Source organism: Bicyclus anynana, chromosome 11, assembly GCF_947172395.1.
Source record: "Bicyclus anynana chromosome 11, ilBicAnyn1.1, whole genome shotgun sequence".
NCBI lineage: Eukaryota > Metazoa > Arthropoda > Insecta > Lepidoptera > Nymphalidae > Bicyclus > Bicyclus anynana.
The window spans coordinates 3,001,866-3,015,218 of NC_069093.1; the positions used below are offsets into that span (position 1 = coordinate 3,001,866).

General features: G+C 39.4%; 1 protein-coding gene across 1 annotated transcript in view; it reads left to right on the top strand.

The window, feature by feature from the left end:
- The window catches only part of LOC112049893 (lethal(2) giant larvae protein), a 74,348-nt gene that overhangs the window by 30,428 nt on the left and 30,567 nt on the right, over positions 1 to 13,353 (top strand). The window contains exons 3-4 of the mRNA XM_052884475.1: positions 10,292 to 10,469; positions 11,995 to 12,241. Coding sequence (XP_052740435.1) covers positions 10,292 to 10,469; positions 11,995 to 12,241 — 425 coding nt within the window. The remainder of the gene's footprint in view (positions 1 to 10,291; positions 10,470 to 11,994; positions 12,242 to 13,353) is intronic.

The window sequence follows — 13,353 nt, forward strand, 5'->3', positions numbered from 1 at the left end:
GAGGAAATGAGATCTAAAAGCTTGCGAATATTATATTGGAACATTGAAGTAACACGTTTTAATTTTTTTGAAGACTAACTTAGTCCAGACTAGGTAGCAGAACATTGTTTTGTCGCGTGTTCCGATTTATTGTAAGCCATATTTAATTAATAAACCATGATCGAGGAAATGAGATCTAAAAGCTTACGAATATTGTATTGGAACTTAGAAGTAACTCGGTTTAATTTTTTTTAGACTAACTTAGTCCAGTCTAAGTAGCAGAACTTTGATTTGTCGCGTGCCCCTTTTTATTGTAAGCCATTTTTAATTAATAAACCATGATGGAGGAAATGATATCTAAAAGCTTACGAATATTATATTGGAACATTGAAGTAACACGTTTTAATTTTTTTAAAGACTAACTTAGTCCAGACTAGTAGCAAACATTGTTTTTTCGCGTGTCCCGTTTTATTGTAAGACATTTTTAATTAATAAACCATGATGGATGAAATGTCATCTAAAAGCTTACGAATATTGTATTGCAACTTTGTTTAAGTAACTCGGTTTAATATTTTTGTCAAGACTAACTTAGTCCATTCTAAGTAGCAGAACTTCACGGTTATAAAACAACAAAATTCTAAACCATGTCGAGGTAGTCAAAATTATATTGTTTATACATCAAGATATAGTATGAAAGAACTACAACTTTTATCCTTCTTGGCTGTTTGGTATTTTTAATTACTTGTTTTTAAATATGATGTCCACATATATCACAAGAGTAGACTTGGGGTTGTAACATTCTACCTGCTGCCCTATGCACTTTGGTCTTAATTAAGACCAAATCAACGGAGAAATGTCATCTACCTACTGTATGATATCCAGGAAGGTTTGTCAGTAGGCACCGGGTGACATTTGTTACATATAATCTCAATTTCGTATATGTCAACTAACATACGTCAAAGTTAGTGAATTAGCCTCCTGTAATGTGCTTACTTGTATATTTATATGGACTATCAGTTGCTAAGCAACCGACCATACTTAAAAGTATGACAACTACTGTAAGATGAAATTTTAGTTACGATTAACCTGCATTCCTGAGAACCGTGATAGCCCAGTGGATATGACATCTGTTTCGTTCGAATCCGATCCAGGGCATGCACCTCCAACTTTTCAGTTGTGTGCATTTTAAGAAATTAGATAATTAGATATCACGTGTCCCAAACGGTGAAGGAAAAACATCGTAAGGAAACCTGCATACCAGAGAATTTTCTTAATTCTCTGCGTGAGTGAAGTCTTATTGACGGCCTCCGTGGCGCAGTGGTATGCGCGGTGGATTTACAATACGGAGGTCTTGGGTTCGATCCCCGCCTGGGCAGATTGAGATTTTCTTAAAAGTCTGCCAATCCGCATTGGGCCAGCGTGGTGGACTATTGGCCTAACCCCTCTCATTCTGAGAGGAGACTCGAGCTCAGCAGTGGGTTGATAATGAATGATGAACCTGCATTCAACTCACAAGATGTATTACTTATTTAGAGCATATGTTATATACTCATTCTCATAAGGAAGTCCACACGACATAACAATGAAGAGAATGAACCTCGCAATAATAAGAACGGTTGAGTGGGCAAATTGTGCACGCCATAAAATGATGTCATTTGGCAACGAAAGCTGTTGTACAGCGTTTAGCAGCGCGCTACTGTGGCCTGTGACATCATGATGCTTGACGGTCTTCGCTTACATTACATTAAATGACAACATAACTTAATTATTGTAATTATTATTATTTGATATAGTAACTATTTGTACCACGCGGTTTCACTCGTGTAAACATTTTGTCAATTTGTCAATTTAATAGGCTATCCGACACTGACAATTCGGCGGTTCAATTCTAACCAGTTGTTACACAAATAATAATTGTAGGAAGGGATACGTGTGGAGAGGGTTTTATGTCGAACCTCTAAGACCGAAGATATGGGTGATATTTTGTCTATTTCTCTTCACGAGAAATGGCCTGTGGCGCTAATATGCGACCAAGTGAAGATAAATAGACAAAATATCGTCCAATAGCGGCGGAGTCGTCCCAGTACCATCTCTTTCGTCTCAATGCAATGAAAGAGATAGCTGAATTTCCGTCTGCACCGCTGTTGGTTGAAATTTTTCTATCTCTCTTCTCGGCATTATCTCGTTGGTCAGTTGATAGAGCTAACGCATGTTAGAACTACTAAGGGCGGCAATTCGCGAAGAATTTTGGACGGCCTCCGTGGCGCAGTGGTATGCGCGGTAGATTTACAAAACGGAGGTCCTGGGTTCGATCCCCGGCTGGGCAGATTGAGATTTTCTTAACTAGTCCAGGTCTGGCTGGTGGGTGGCTTCGGCCGTGGCTAGCCCTACCGGCAAAGACGTACCGCCAAGCGATTTTGCGTTCCGGTACGATGCCGTGTAGAAACCAAAAGGGGTGTGGATTTTCATCCTCCTCCTAACAAGTTAGCCCGCTTCCATCTTAGACTGCATCATCACTTATCATCATCAGGTAAGATTGTAGTCAAGAGGTAACTTGTAGAGAATAAAAATAAATAAATAATAAAAAAAAAGAATAGGAAAATAAATGTATGTTCACTGTTCATACAATTGCAACACAAATAGACTAGAAGTCTATTTGCCTATTAAAATATAACAAACATATTCAATCCAGTATTTAACATTAGCACGTTACATTACAATGATGCTAAATAATATGCAAGTGACATTGCCGCTCTAATTGACGCGAAATAATTAAATTCCGCGGTGTGTCATACCGCCGGTGTGTATGAATGAGCCATTATTTGCATTATCTAATTATTCCATAATGAAGTGCTCGCTAATTTAATGCTGTGCTGCAATCGTGGTTGTAGCGAGCGGTGATTTATTGTAACATTTTTGTAATGAATCACCAACATATTAAATACGAAATATTCGTAGATTCTATTGGCTCAACATTTTTCTCGCTCGCGCTTGGCCACGATCTCACCTGATGGTAAATGTAGATGTGGCCTAAAGTGGAACGTGCTTGCCTAGAAGATGTCTATTCACTCTCTTCATAAAGTTGCCCAGGTTGCAAGAATTAGGAAACACTGACTTCGGGAGAGAGTTCCATACCCTAGCCCAGCGGTTCCCAAAAGGTGATCCTTGGAACCCTGAGGTTCCGTAAAAGGCTCTCAGGTGTACCGCGTAAATTCAAGATTTCCATATTGTAAATCGTTTCACTTGTGATAATATTAATTGACGTAATTTATTATTCATTTTCAATAAACTTGTTTTAAAATATTGCATTCCGGAATTCCATTTTAGGCACCATGTAGGAAACCGATATGCTCTACCACACGCCACGAGACGTAAGTGTATATCCGTCTTTAGTTTACTACTTTCTTAAGCTGGGGTTCCGCCGAAAAATGGTGAAACAAAAAGGGTTCCGAAGTGAAAAGAATTCGGGAATCGCTGCCCTAGCCATGCGAATAAGAAACGAGGAATCAAATCAATAAGGATGTCAATGACAGGGATGGATACCGACCCGGTGTCTTGCAGTGCGATGGCAAATTGGTGCGGGGGGTATAACTCCAGCGCACACTCTACTTTCATCTATGATGACTTAGTGTCTTAGTTAGATGACCTAGTGGAATTTAAACCACGGCGGAGACGAACCATCTATAAAAAATATTATAAAGCACAAGTGTGTGTACAGAGAAAGATGCACTCTCTGTTCAGTCAACCCTCCTAGTCCGAAGATGTGGCACGCAGGGGACCGGATAGAGATCAGGCGAAGAACTAACGGCTTTACGTACCTACAGATTCTGCATGTCTTAAAATCATCGAACCTTATGGTTTGCCCTCTAGCAAAAGCTTCGTGCTCTCCTAAAGTCCTGGTCACGATAACCGTGTCTCTTGTAGAAAAGGTTGATTCAATTAGGTCAAAATTACAAAAATATTATCTTCCATTCACTATATTGTACACACTGTAAGTTGTACGCAGATTTTGTAAATGTTTTTCTATTTAAAATACTCCACATTGTCTCTACCCGACAGATAATCACGGCTACCAATACAAACATACCAAAGCAATTCACATGACTATAGAAATCCCACATCATACAACTAAACTATCCATGAAGCACAACAGTAAGCTATAAAGGTCGTCAAAGCCTGACTACGCATATGTACGTACAGTAATACAAATCCGATACCAAAATAACCCTTTACCCATTGTAACTTAGCTCAAAATAGCAACCTAATCGGCTAATCCCATAGTAGACCATTATAACGGGACAAAACCGGTCCATTAGTGGCGAGGTTTCGGTGCGCGTGTACCAGGCGGTCATGAACGCTATCAACCAACTGTTTAATCTTGAACCTATTAAATTATTATCGTATGATTAGGTCGAACTGCACCTATATTTTTATGTACTCCTGGTATAATTTTAATTAATGTTTGTTTACAAGGTTAATTTGTATTAGATTAAATTACGTTATCTATCTATCTAATAAGTACCTAATAGTGTCTTGATTAGATATTTTTGTGAAAATTTTAATAAGATTTAAAATACCCTTGCAACATCAGCGTTATATAATATTATATATTTATAACGCTGGTTTATATCACCAGAAAAGCTAAAGTTGACGTTGTTTATATGCACCTTCAAAGCAAGACATTCAACGTAGGTAGTCAAAGCGTCTCAACCTAGACCCTATAATTACTATGCATCAAGCATGATTTTTTTTAGACCAGTGATAGCCCAGGGTATATGACCTCTGCCTTCTTTTCGAAAGGCGGGCATGTACCTCGATTTTTTCAGTTACGGGCATTTTAAGAAATTAAATATCACGTGTCTTACACGGTGAAGGAAAAACATCGTGAGGAAACCTGCATACATGTTTGCCTAATTGGGCTAGTGGTAGACATTAGCCTATCCCCTTTCATTCTGAGAGGAGACTCGTACTCAAGAGTGAGCCAACTATGGGTTGTTAATGATGATGATGATGATGAAGCATGATTGCAACCTGATGTCTATACATTTTTCTACTTGCAGTCTACCTTTCAAATGTGCTAAAATTGATGTTTGTATCATTTTTAAACGTTTCTGTTGTGAGATTAACGGCAATTACGCCTTCACATTCCGTTATACGTGATGGATTTTGACAATAGTTTATGCGATTATATTATGCGTGGTTTCACGCCTTTCGATTTTTAAACGACATCGTACCGAATCGCTAAATCGCTAGGCTTGACAGACCTGAACCAATTAGGAAGACTTCAATCGGCCCTGCCCGGAATCGAACCCAGGACCGCCGTCTTGTAAATCCATCGCGCACCTACACCACTACACCACGGAGGCCGTCATGTTCGTAAAAATCAGGAATTACAAACTTCAAAAGGGATTTCCAGACCCATGCGTATGAGGAATATAGAAGTAAGCATTTCTTATGTGTGCTGCCCTGCAGAAGTAGGATCTCGTAAAAGCAACCCGAAGAAAATCTTAAAATAGAAAATATGTTAATGAGTGTAGATAAAACTGACGATAAGACAAATATTTACCTACGACAGTCGTTGCCGACAATCGCTAAAACTTGAGCGAGTTAGCCGTGATAACAGAACACATTAACATTCATTTGTGTTTACACATGCACGTTAAGCTTGATGCGCATGCTGAGTTTTTGACGTTTTACAGTTTCTATAGTAACTATAAATGGCGTCCAGCCTATTCACTATTTTGATCTTTGTTATCAACCTATTAAAATAATCATCAAATCAATTGACAAGATGTCATCTACTCTCTGTATGATATCCACCAGTAAGCACTGGATGACATTTGTCACATAGAATCTCAATTTCGTATGTGTCAACTAGCATACGTCAAAGACAGTGAATTAGCCTGCAGTAGCAGGATTTATTGTGTCAAGAGTTCATTACTAAAATATAGGAAAGTAAGTCATCATCATCATCATCATATCAGTCGATGGACGTCCACTGCAGGACATAGGCCTTTTGTAGGGACTTCCGAACATAACGATACCACCTGCATCCTGCGAATCCCTGCGACTCGCTTGATGTCGTCAGTCCATATATGTCAGAAAATAAGTAGCTGAAGATATTCGCCATTTTATCCAACGACAAGATTCGTTATCTATTTTGAAGTTAACTGCCGTTTTAGTTAAGTATTAGTGTACAAAAATCCACAACAATGCGCGGCAATTTTAACGGCAGTATGCTTACATAATACACTGCCCATTCATGTTTCGCGGAATGTATGACGGTAGCTTTAAATAACGTAATATCAAAACAGAGCAAAATATAGATTCGCGTGTGAAAAATTCCCACGTACTAGTAGCTGTGTCGCAAATAAGTAGGTAACAATACCTAACGCAGATGATATTTCATCGGTTTTATGTAACTCGGTACCGGCCTATTGTATTGATCTCAATATTACTCATTTGTCGGTCCAATGATTGACATAAGGTTGTCGGGTTGAGCCTTCGTTTACGGATCGCGGCTTCCTGGGTTTGAGTCGGATTCGTCGTCATCAACCCATATTCGGCTCACTGCTGAGCTCGAGTCTCCTCTCAGAATGAGAGGGGTTAGGCCAATAGTCCACCAGGCTGGCCCAATGCGGATTGGCAGACTTCACACACGCAGAGAATTAAGATAATTCTCTGATATACAGGTTTCCTCACGATGTTTTCCTTCACCGATTGAGACACGTGATATTTAATTTCTTATAATGCACACAACTGAAAAGTTGGAGGTGCATGCCCCGGACCGGATTCGAACCCACACCCTCCGGAATCGGAGGCAGAGGTCATATCCACTGGGCTATCACGGCTCTAGTCGGATTATGAAATACTTACCTTGGGGTCCCAAGGTGTTGGAATGGCGACCCCGCAACGGAAAGCGCAGTGTAGTTCGACCCCCCACTAGGTGGACCGAGGACATCAAGCGGATCGCAGGAAACCACTGGATACTGGCGGCTCGAGACCGTTATGCTTGGAGATCCATGAAGAGGCCTATGTCCAGCAGTGGACGTCCATCGGCTGATAATGATGATGATGATGATAGGGGTTCTCTTTCTTCCAATTATTCATAAGTTGGGAAGTCAGTGGTATAACTCCCGTACCTAGGAGAGCATGGCTAGGCCTAGTTTTCGGTAATGATCATAAACATGCATGCATTGTAGGACTCAGCTCCCAAATCTAAAGTCAAAGTCAAATTGATGCTGTATGACCCAGCACCAATTTGACTTAGCCAATTTTAATGACAAATACTAGGCCACAGTCTGTATTTAGTAGCCATTAAAATTGGCTAGTGAAAATATATAGAAGTTTAAATAAGTCATCTAGGTAAATCGTATCTGGTTTTTAATCCCTTTGATATCATATTTACAAAAGTAGAGAAACTATGCGCGCAGATTTTGTAGCATTTGTTCATTCGCCCCTTAAATGATACCTCATATTAAAACTATCAAATGATATAAGGTCGCAGTATGCCAAGAACCAGCTCATGGCTAAGGGCCTCGTATGGGTTCGAAACTAGTCGGGCATACTCCGACCTTATATCATGTGAGTTTTAGCCGTGTTTCATGATCAATTAGAAACAGAATTAAACCATGTCTAATATTAGACACTGTTTCGTATTAACAGTTAACACCTACGTGCCAATCTGTACTGGTTATATTATTATGCACTGAAGCTTAGAATGAGGATAATTGAAATGGCAAAATAAATTGCCATATTTCACGAAAAGTTGAGAAATTGTCATCATCAACAGAGAAGCTCCTGATGTTATTTCTCTGAAAATAGCAAAAATATATAGAGGTAAAGTTTGTTTGTTGTGGGGGTAATCTCTGGATCTACTGAACCGATTTAGAAAATTCTTTTACTACTAGAAAGCCACGTTATTTGTGAGTGTTATAGATTATTATTTTATCCTCGAATTATTCGGGAACGGAAAATACGCGGGAAACTACGTCGACTAGTTTAGACTTCTGCAAAACAAAATTGCGATTGAATAAAACCTGTTATTTACTGTGTGAATATATGATGTCTGACATTATTTTTCGAAATCCTATCATTTAAAATAAATCGAGATAACAATTATTTCGGTACTTTCTTCGGCATTCGGCACTAGGGTCGTAAATATGCAATCTAATTCAAAACTTCTTTACAGTTGAAATTGGCGTCCCTCCAAACCGGTATTTATTTGATTGCAATCACATTTCTCTGGGTACTATCGCGATGTGTCGTATCTATATTTAATGAAACTGTTATCACGGTTTAAAAGTTATAGCATTTAATTTTGACTACAGAAAGTAAAATCCAATCAAAAACATTCTATTCAAAATAACGTTGCCAAGTCTCGGGCGCGAATGTTGTAAAAGTCGTGGGATCCTATTATCTTACTCTTACTACTATATAAAAATAAGTCGGGTTTTCCTTCCTGACGCTATAACTTCAGAACGCACGAATAGATTTCCACGGTTTTGCATTCGTTGGAAAAGTCTCGGGCTCCGTGAGGTTTGTAGCAAAGAAAATTCTGGAAAAATTTCGACGTAGTGTAGGGGTAGGGTAGAGGTAGTTGAAAGTTTACATCGAGTTAGTCGCGGACGTCCGCTAGTCTACTATATAATAATAAGTCGGGTTTTCCTTCCTGACGCTATAACTTCAAAACGCACGAACAGATTTCCACGGTTTTGCATTCGTTGGAAAAGTCTCGGGCTCCGTGAGGTTTGTAGCAAAGAAAATTCAGGAAAAATTTCGACGTAGGGTAGGGGTAGGGTAGAGGTAGTTGAAAGTTTACATTGAGTTTCACGTGGACGAAGTCGCGGGCGTCCGCTAGTAACATTATAAACGCAAAAGTTCGTATGGATGTTTTTTACTCTTTAACGCCCCAACTACTTAACAGATTTGGCTGAAATTTAAAACGAATATAAATAATACACGGTATAAACACATAGGCTACCTTTTATCTCGAAAAAATCCATGATAATTGCAAGATTTGCGAAAAACTGAATTCCACGCGAACGAAGTTACTGGCGTCCGCTGGTATTACGTATAGCCACGTCGAGTACCTAGTCTATAAAATATTTCACTGTCCTAACTTCATATAACAAAACACTTCATGTCAGTAACTATTTATTTGATTTTATTAGGTAATATCTACAGACAAATCCGCTGGCATCCACTAAATTATAATTACTTAGTTAATCATGGTTAATTACTTAGAAGCTGCACGTTTTTCAGCCAACACAACTTTACTACTTTAGAATATTACAATCCTAATAGTAAAACGTATGACACAAAAGCTAATTATGCTACGTCTCATACATAACTAAAGCTGTTTTCTCAATAGCTACACCTAATTTGAATTCAAGTGCTGGTGCAGGCACAGCGCTCACAAGTTAGCTTGGTCATAGCATCTGGTATTTTTGTACATTTGTATCGTGACTCTACACGCCTTTGTTGTACACAAAATTACAAGTTAGCCACAAATAATAGTTACTTGCTAATTTTAAATACTGTGTTTAAATGATTCAACGTTTTTGATGTAAAATACTCTATTTAGATTTTTACGACATCAAAAATGTTGAAACTCTAATTTAGTATTAGAAGATCTAGTGATAAGTAGAGATTTTCTGGGAACCAGGTACTGAGTATTATTGACGTGACAACGTCTTATAATTCGATGGAGCCGGCTGCACACTCGAAAAAAATGACGTCATGCGTCGTCCCCTCGCTCTATGGTGACCAACTTTTTTACAAGAAATAAAGTATATTCTGGTCTATGAATATTATTATTAAACAGTATTTTAGAAAAACAAACATTTTCTTTTGAAAAATGCAACCATTCCATCAGTATTTTCTAATGACGTCGTCACGTTCAACTATCGTAAGTAAACCGACTAGGTATACAGACAACCGATTTTTTTTGGTTCGAAGGTTGGTTAAAATCACAGAGCAGAAAACGCTAAAAGCCCAACGCTTTTAAGTTAGAATGTAAAAATGAAAATAAAATATCAAAATTAGGTCAGATATTTTTTTGTATCGAAATATTAGACGGAACAGTTATCTATTGTTGAGTGGCACACGATTGTCTGTTTTAGAAAAATTTGGCTACTGAAAGTAGAGACTGAAACGCCCGGAAAATTAAAAAATCATTTAAACAATTATGCGATTTTAGCCTCTACTTTCGTTAGTCAAACTCTACTACTACTTCCCTTTTTTTTTAATTATTTTACGGCCCTGGATACTAGTCTTTTAAGGCGCTACAATGGTTGTTCCTTGTCCACAGACAGTGCAGCACGGCTTTCCACACAGAGCGTCCGCGCTCGCCTGGGACCCGCTGCTGAGGCTGTGCGCGCTCGGCACAGCCACAGGCGCCCTCAAAGTGTACGGCCGGCCCGGCGTCGAGCTGTACGGACAACACACCAACCCCGACTCGGCTGTCACACACATACAGTTTATACCTGGTAAGTATATGTTTCATCATTATCAACCCATATTCGTCACTGCTAAGCTCGAGTCTTCTCTCAGAATGAGAGGGGTTAGACCAAATAGTCCACCACGCTGGCCCAATGCGGATTGGCACACTTCCCACACGCAGAGAGTTAAGAAAATTCTTAGGTGTGCAGGTTGCCTCACGATGTTTGTCCTTCGCCGTTTGAGACATGTGTAAAGATATTTAATTTCTAAAAATGCACATTACTCAAAACAAACTCGAACAACGACTTTCTTTATTCTTCATCATTCATCATTATCAACCCTTGTTCGGCTCACTGCTGCGAGTCTCCTCTCATAATGAGAGAGGTTAGACCAAATAGTCCACCACGCTGGCCCAATGCGGATTGGCTTCACATACGCAGAGATTTAAGAAAATACTCAGGTACGCAGGTTTCCTCACGATGTTTGTCCTTCACCGTTTGAGACACGTTTAAAGATATTTTTTTTTAAATGCACATAACTGAAAAGTTGGAGGTGCATACCCTAGACCGAATTCGATCGAATTCGTACACCCTCCAGAATCCCCCTACCCTAGACCGAATTCGATCGAATTCGGTCTAGGGTAGGGGGATTCTGGAGGGTGTACGAATAAATTTGATCCGGGGCATGCACCTCTAACTTTTCAGTTGTGTGCATTTTAAGAAATGAAATATCACGTGTCTCAAACGGTGAAGGAAAAATGTTGTGAGGAACCCGCATATCAGAGAACTTTTTTATTCTCTGCGTGTGTGAAGTCTGCCAATCCGTATTATGCCAGCGTGGTGGACTATTAGCCTAACCCCACTCATTCTGAGAGAAGACTTGAACTCAGCAGTAAGCCGAATATGGATTGATTTAGATGAATGAAGAAAAATAAAGAAAGTCGTTGTACGGGGTTTCCATGCGGACAAAGTCGCTGGCGTCCGCTAATCTGTACTATAATACCACATGTATACATAGTACAATTGTACATGTCCTATATCATTACAAACAAACTGTCGTATGCGAAAAATATAGTAGTCCTCAAGTTATTAGACCGTGTCCGCGTATCAAATGGAGTAGTAACACACCTACGAACACAACATAGCTTGATACAAGCCTTGCGTGTCCACGCTTGGTTAGATCGCTGCAAACTATACATATAAAGAGCATGACTATGTTTATATATTTGCCAAGTAGGTATCTACTTTGCAAGAAGACCTCCGAGAGCATTTGCCGAGGCTTCGCTTTTTGTACATTTTGACGATCAAATTAATTCATTTCATATTCTGCCATCTGCCTCTATCAGATGGATGGTATCTACATGGTAGATAGAGACACACTATATAATATACTAGCGACGTCTGCGATTTCGTCCGTCCTAAGACCTCCTTAATCTGGCCCTCTCGCAAAATCCGTTCTTAGCGGACGTCGACTAATTATTAACTACTTCCCTGCCAAATGTTATATTTATACGTCGAGTGGTTATCGATATTTCGTGTTGAGTGGTGGCATTTTATTTTATTTTCATTGCAGGCAGCGGACAGTTAATATCACTATGCGACGACAACAGCCTACATTTATGGGAGATCAACGAGAAATCTCTTGTAGAGCTCAAAACACACGTGTTCGAAGGCAAGAACAAGAAGATATCGGCGCTATGCGTGGAATCCTCCGGCAAGAACCTTCTGCTGGGCACAGAGGGCGGGAACATTTACACCCTCGACTGCAATACATTCACAATCAACGAGGACGTCATATATCAAGATGTTGTTATGCAAAAGTAAGGGAATTATTGTCGTCATTCTGTTTGCACCATGGTTTCCATTGCGGGTCGGTGTGCCGAGATTCATGGCTGACTGCCCGGACTAACAAAATCAACCATGGTTTTGTTAATGGTATATAATAAAAATAAGTCGATTTTTGCTTCCTGACGCTAAAATATATATTTATATATATTACTAGCGGACGCCCGCGACTTCGTCTGCGTAAAATTCGATGTCAATTTTACTACTATCCCCTAACCTAACCTACCCTACCCCTACCCTACCCCTACCCTATCACTACCCCAACCCTACCACTGCCCCAACCCTACCCCTACCCTACCCCTACCTTACCTATACCCTACCCCAATCCTACCCGTACCCTCCCCGTACCCTATCCCTTTCCTACCCCTATCCCACCCGTACCCCTATCTCACGCCTATCCTACCCCTACCCTGCCACTTCCCTATCCTACCCGTACCTCTACCCTACCACTACCCTACCTCTACCCCGACCCTACCACTACCCTAAACCCGGCCCTAAACCTACCCTACCCCTACACTACCCCTACGCTTCCCTACCCGTACCCTAACCTACCCTGTAACTTCTCTATCTTACTCCTACCCTTAGCAAAATCGGTCCAGTCCTTCGAGAGTGGTGGTATGACCGTATACTTATGACTTGACTTACGGTATATATATTTAAAACACAAAAGGCCTTTTTTCTTCTATATATCAGCTAATATACAGGAAGAAAATTTTTTTAGTGCGGATATTTTTATATTTTGTACATAAACAAAATTTAATGATCACGTATTTTTTCTTTTTTTTTTTAACTCAAAAATAACAAAATTATCGTTAGCTAAAGTTATTTACTTTTGAACAGAATTTTAGGGTCACCCTATTGTGCGTTTATTTTATTTTCGTTTGATACCTAAAGGACGTCACCAGATCACTTTTAAGCTGAATATATCTTGTTTAGTAATAATATGTACATTATTTTGTTATTTTAGAGACATAAATTAAAAAAAAAATTACATAAAATGTATCGAACTGTTTGTAGATTTATATTCTATTAATGATACAGAACCACGAAAAAAAATATCCGCACTAAAGACCGAATCACCCTGTTT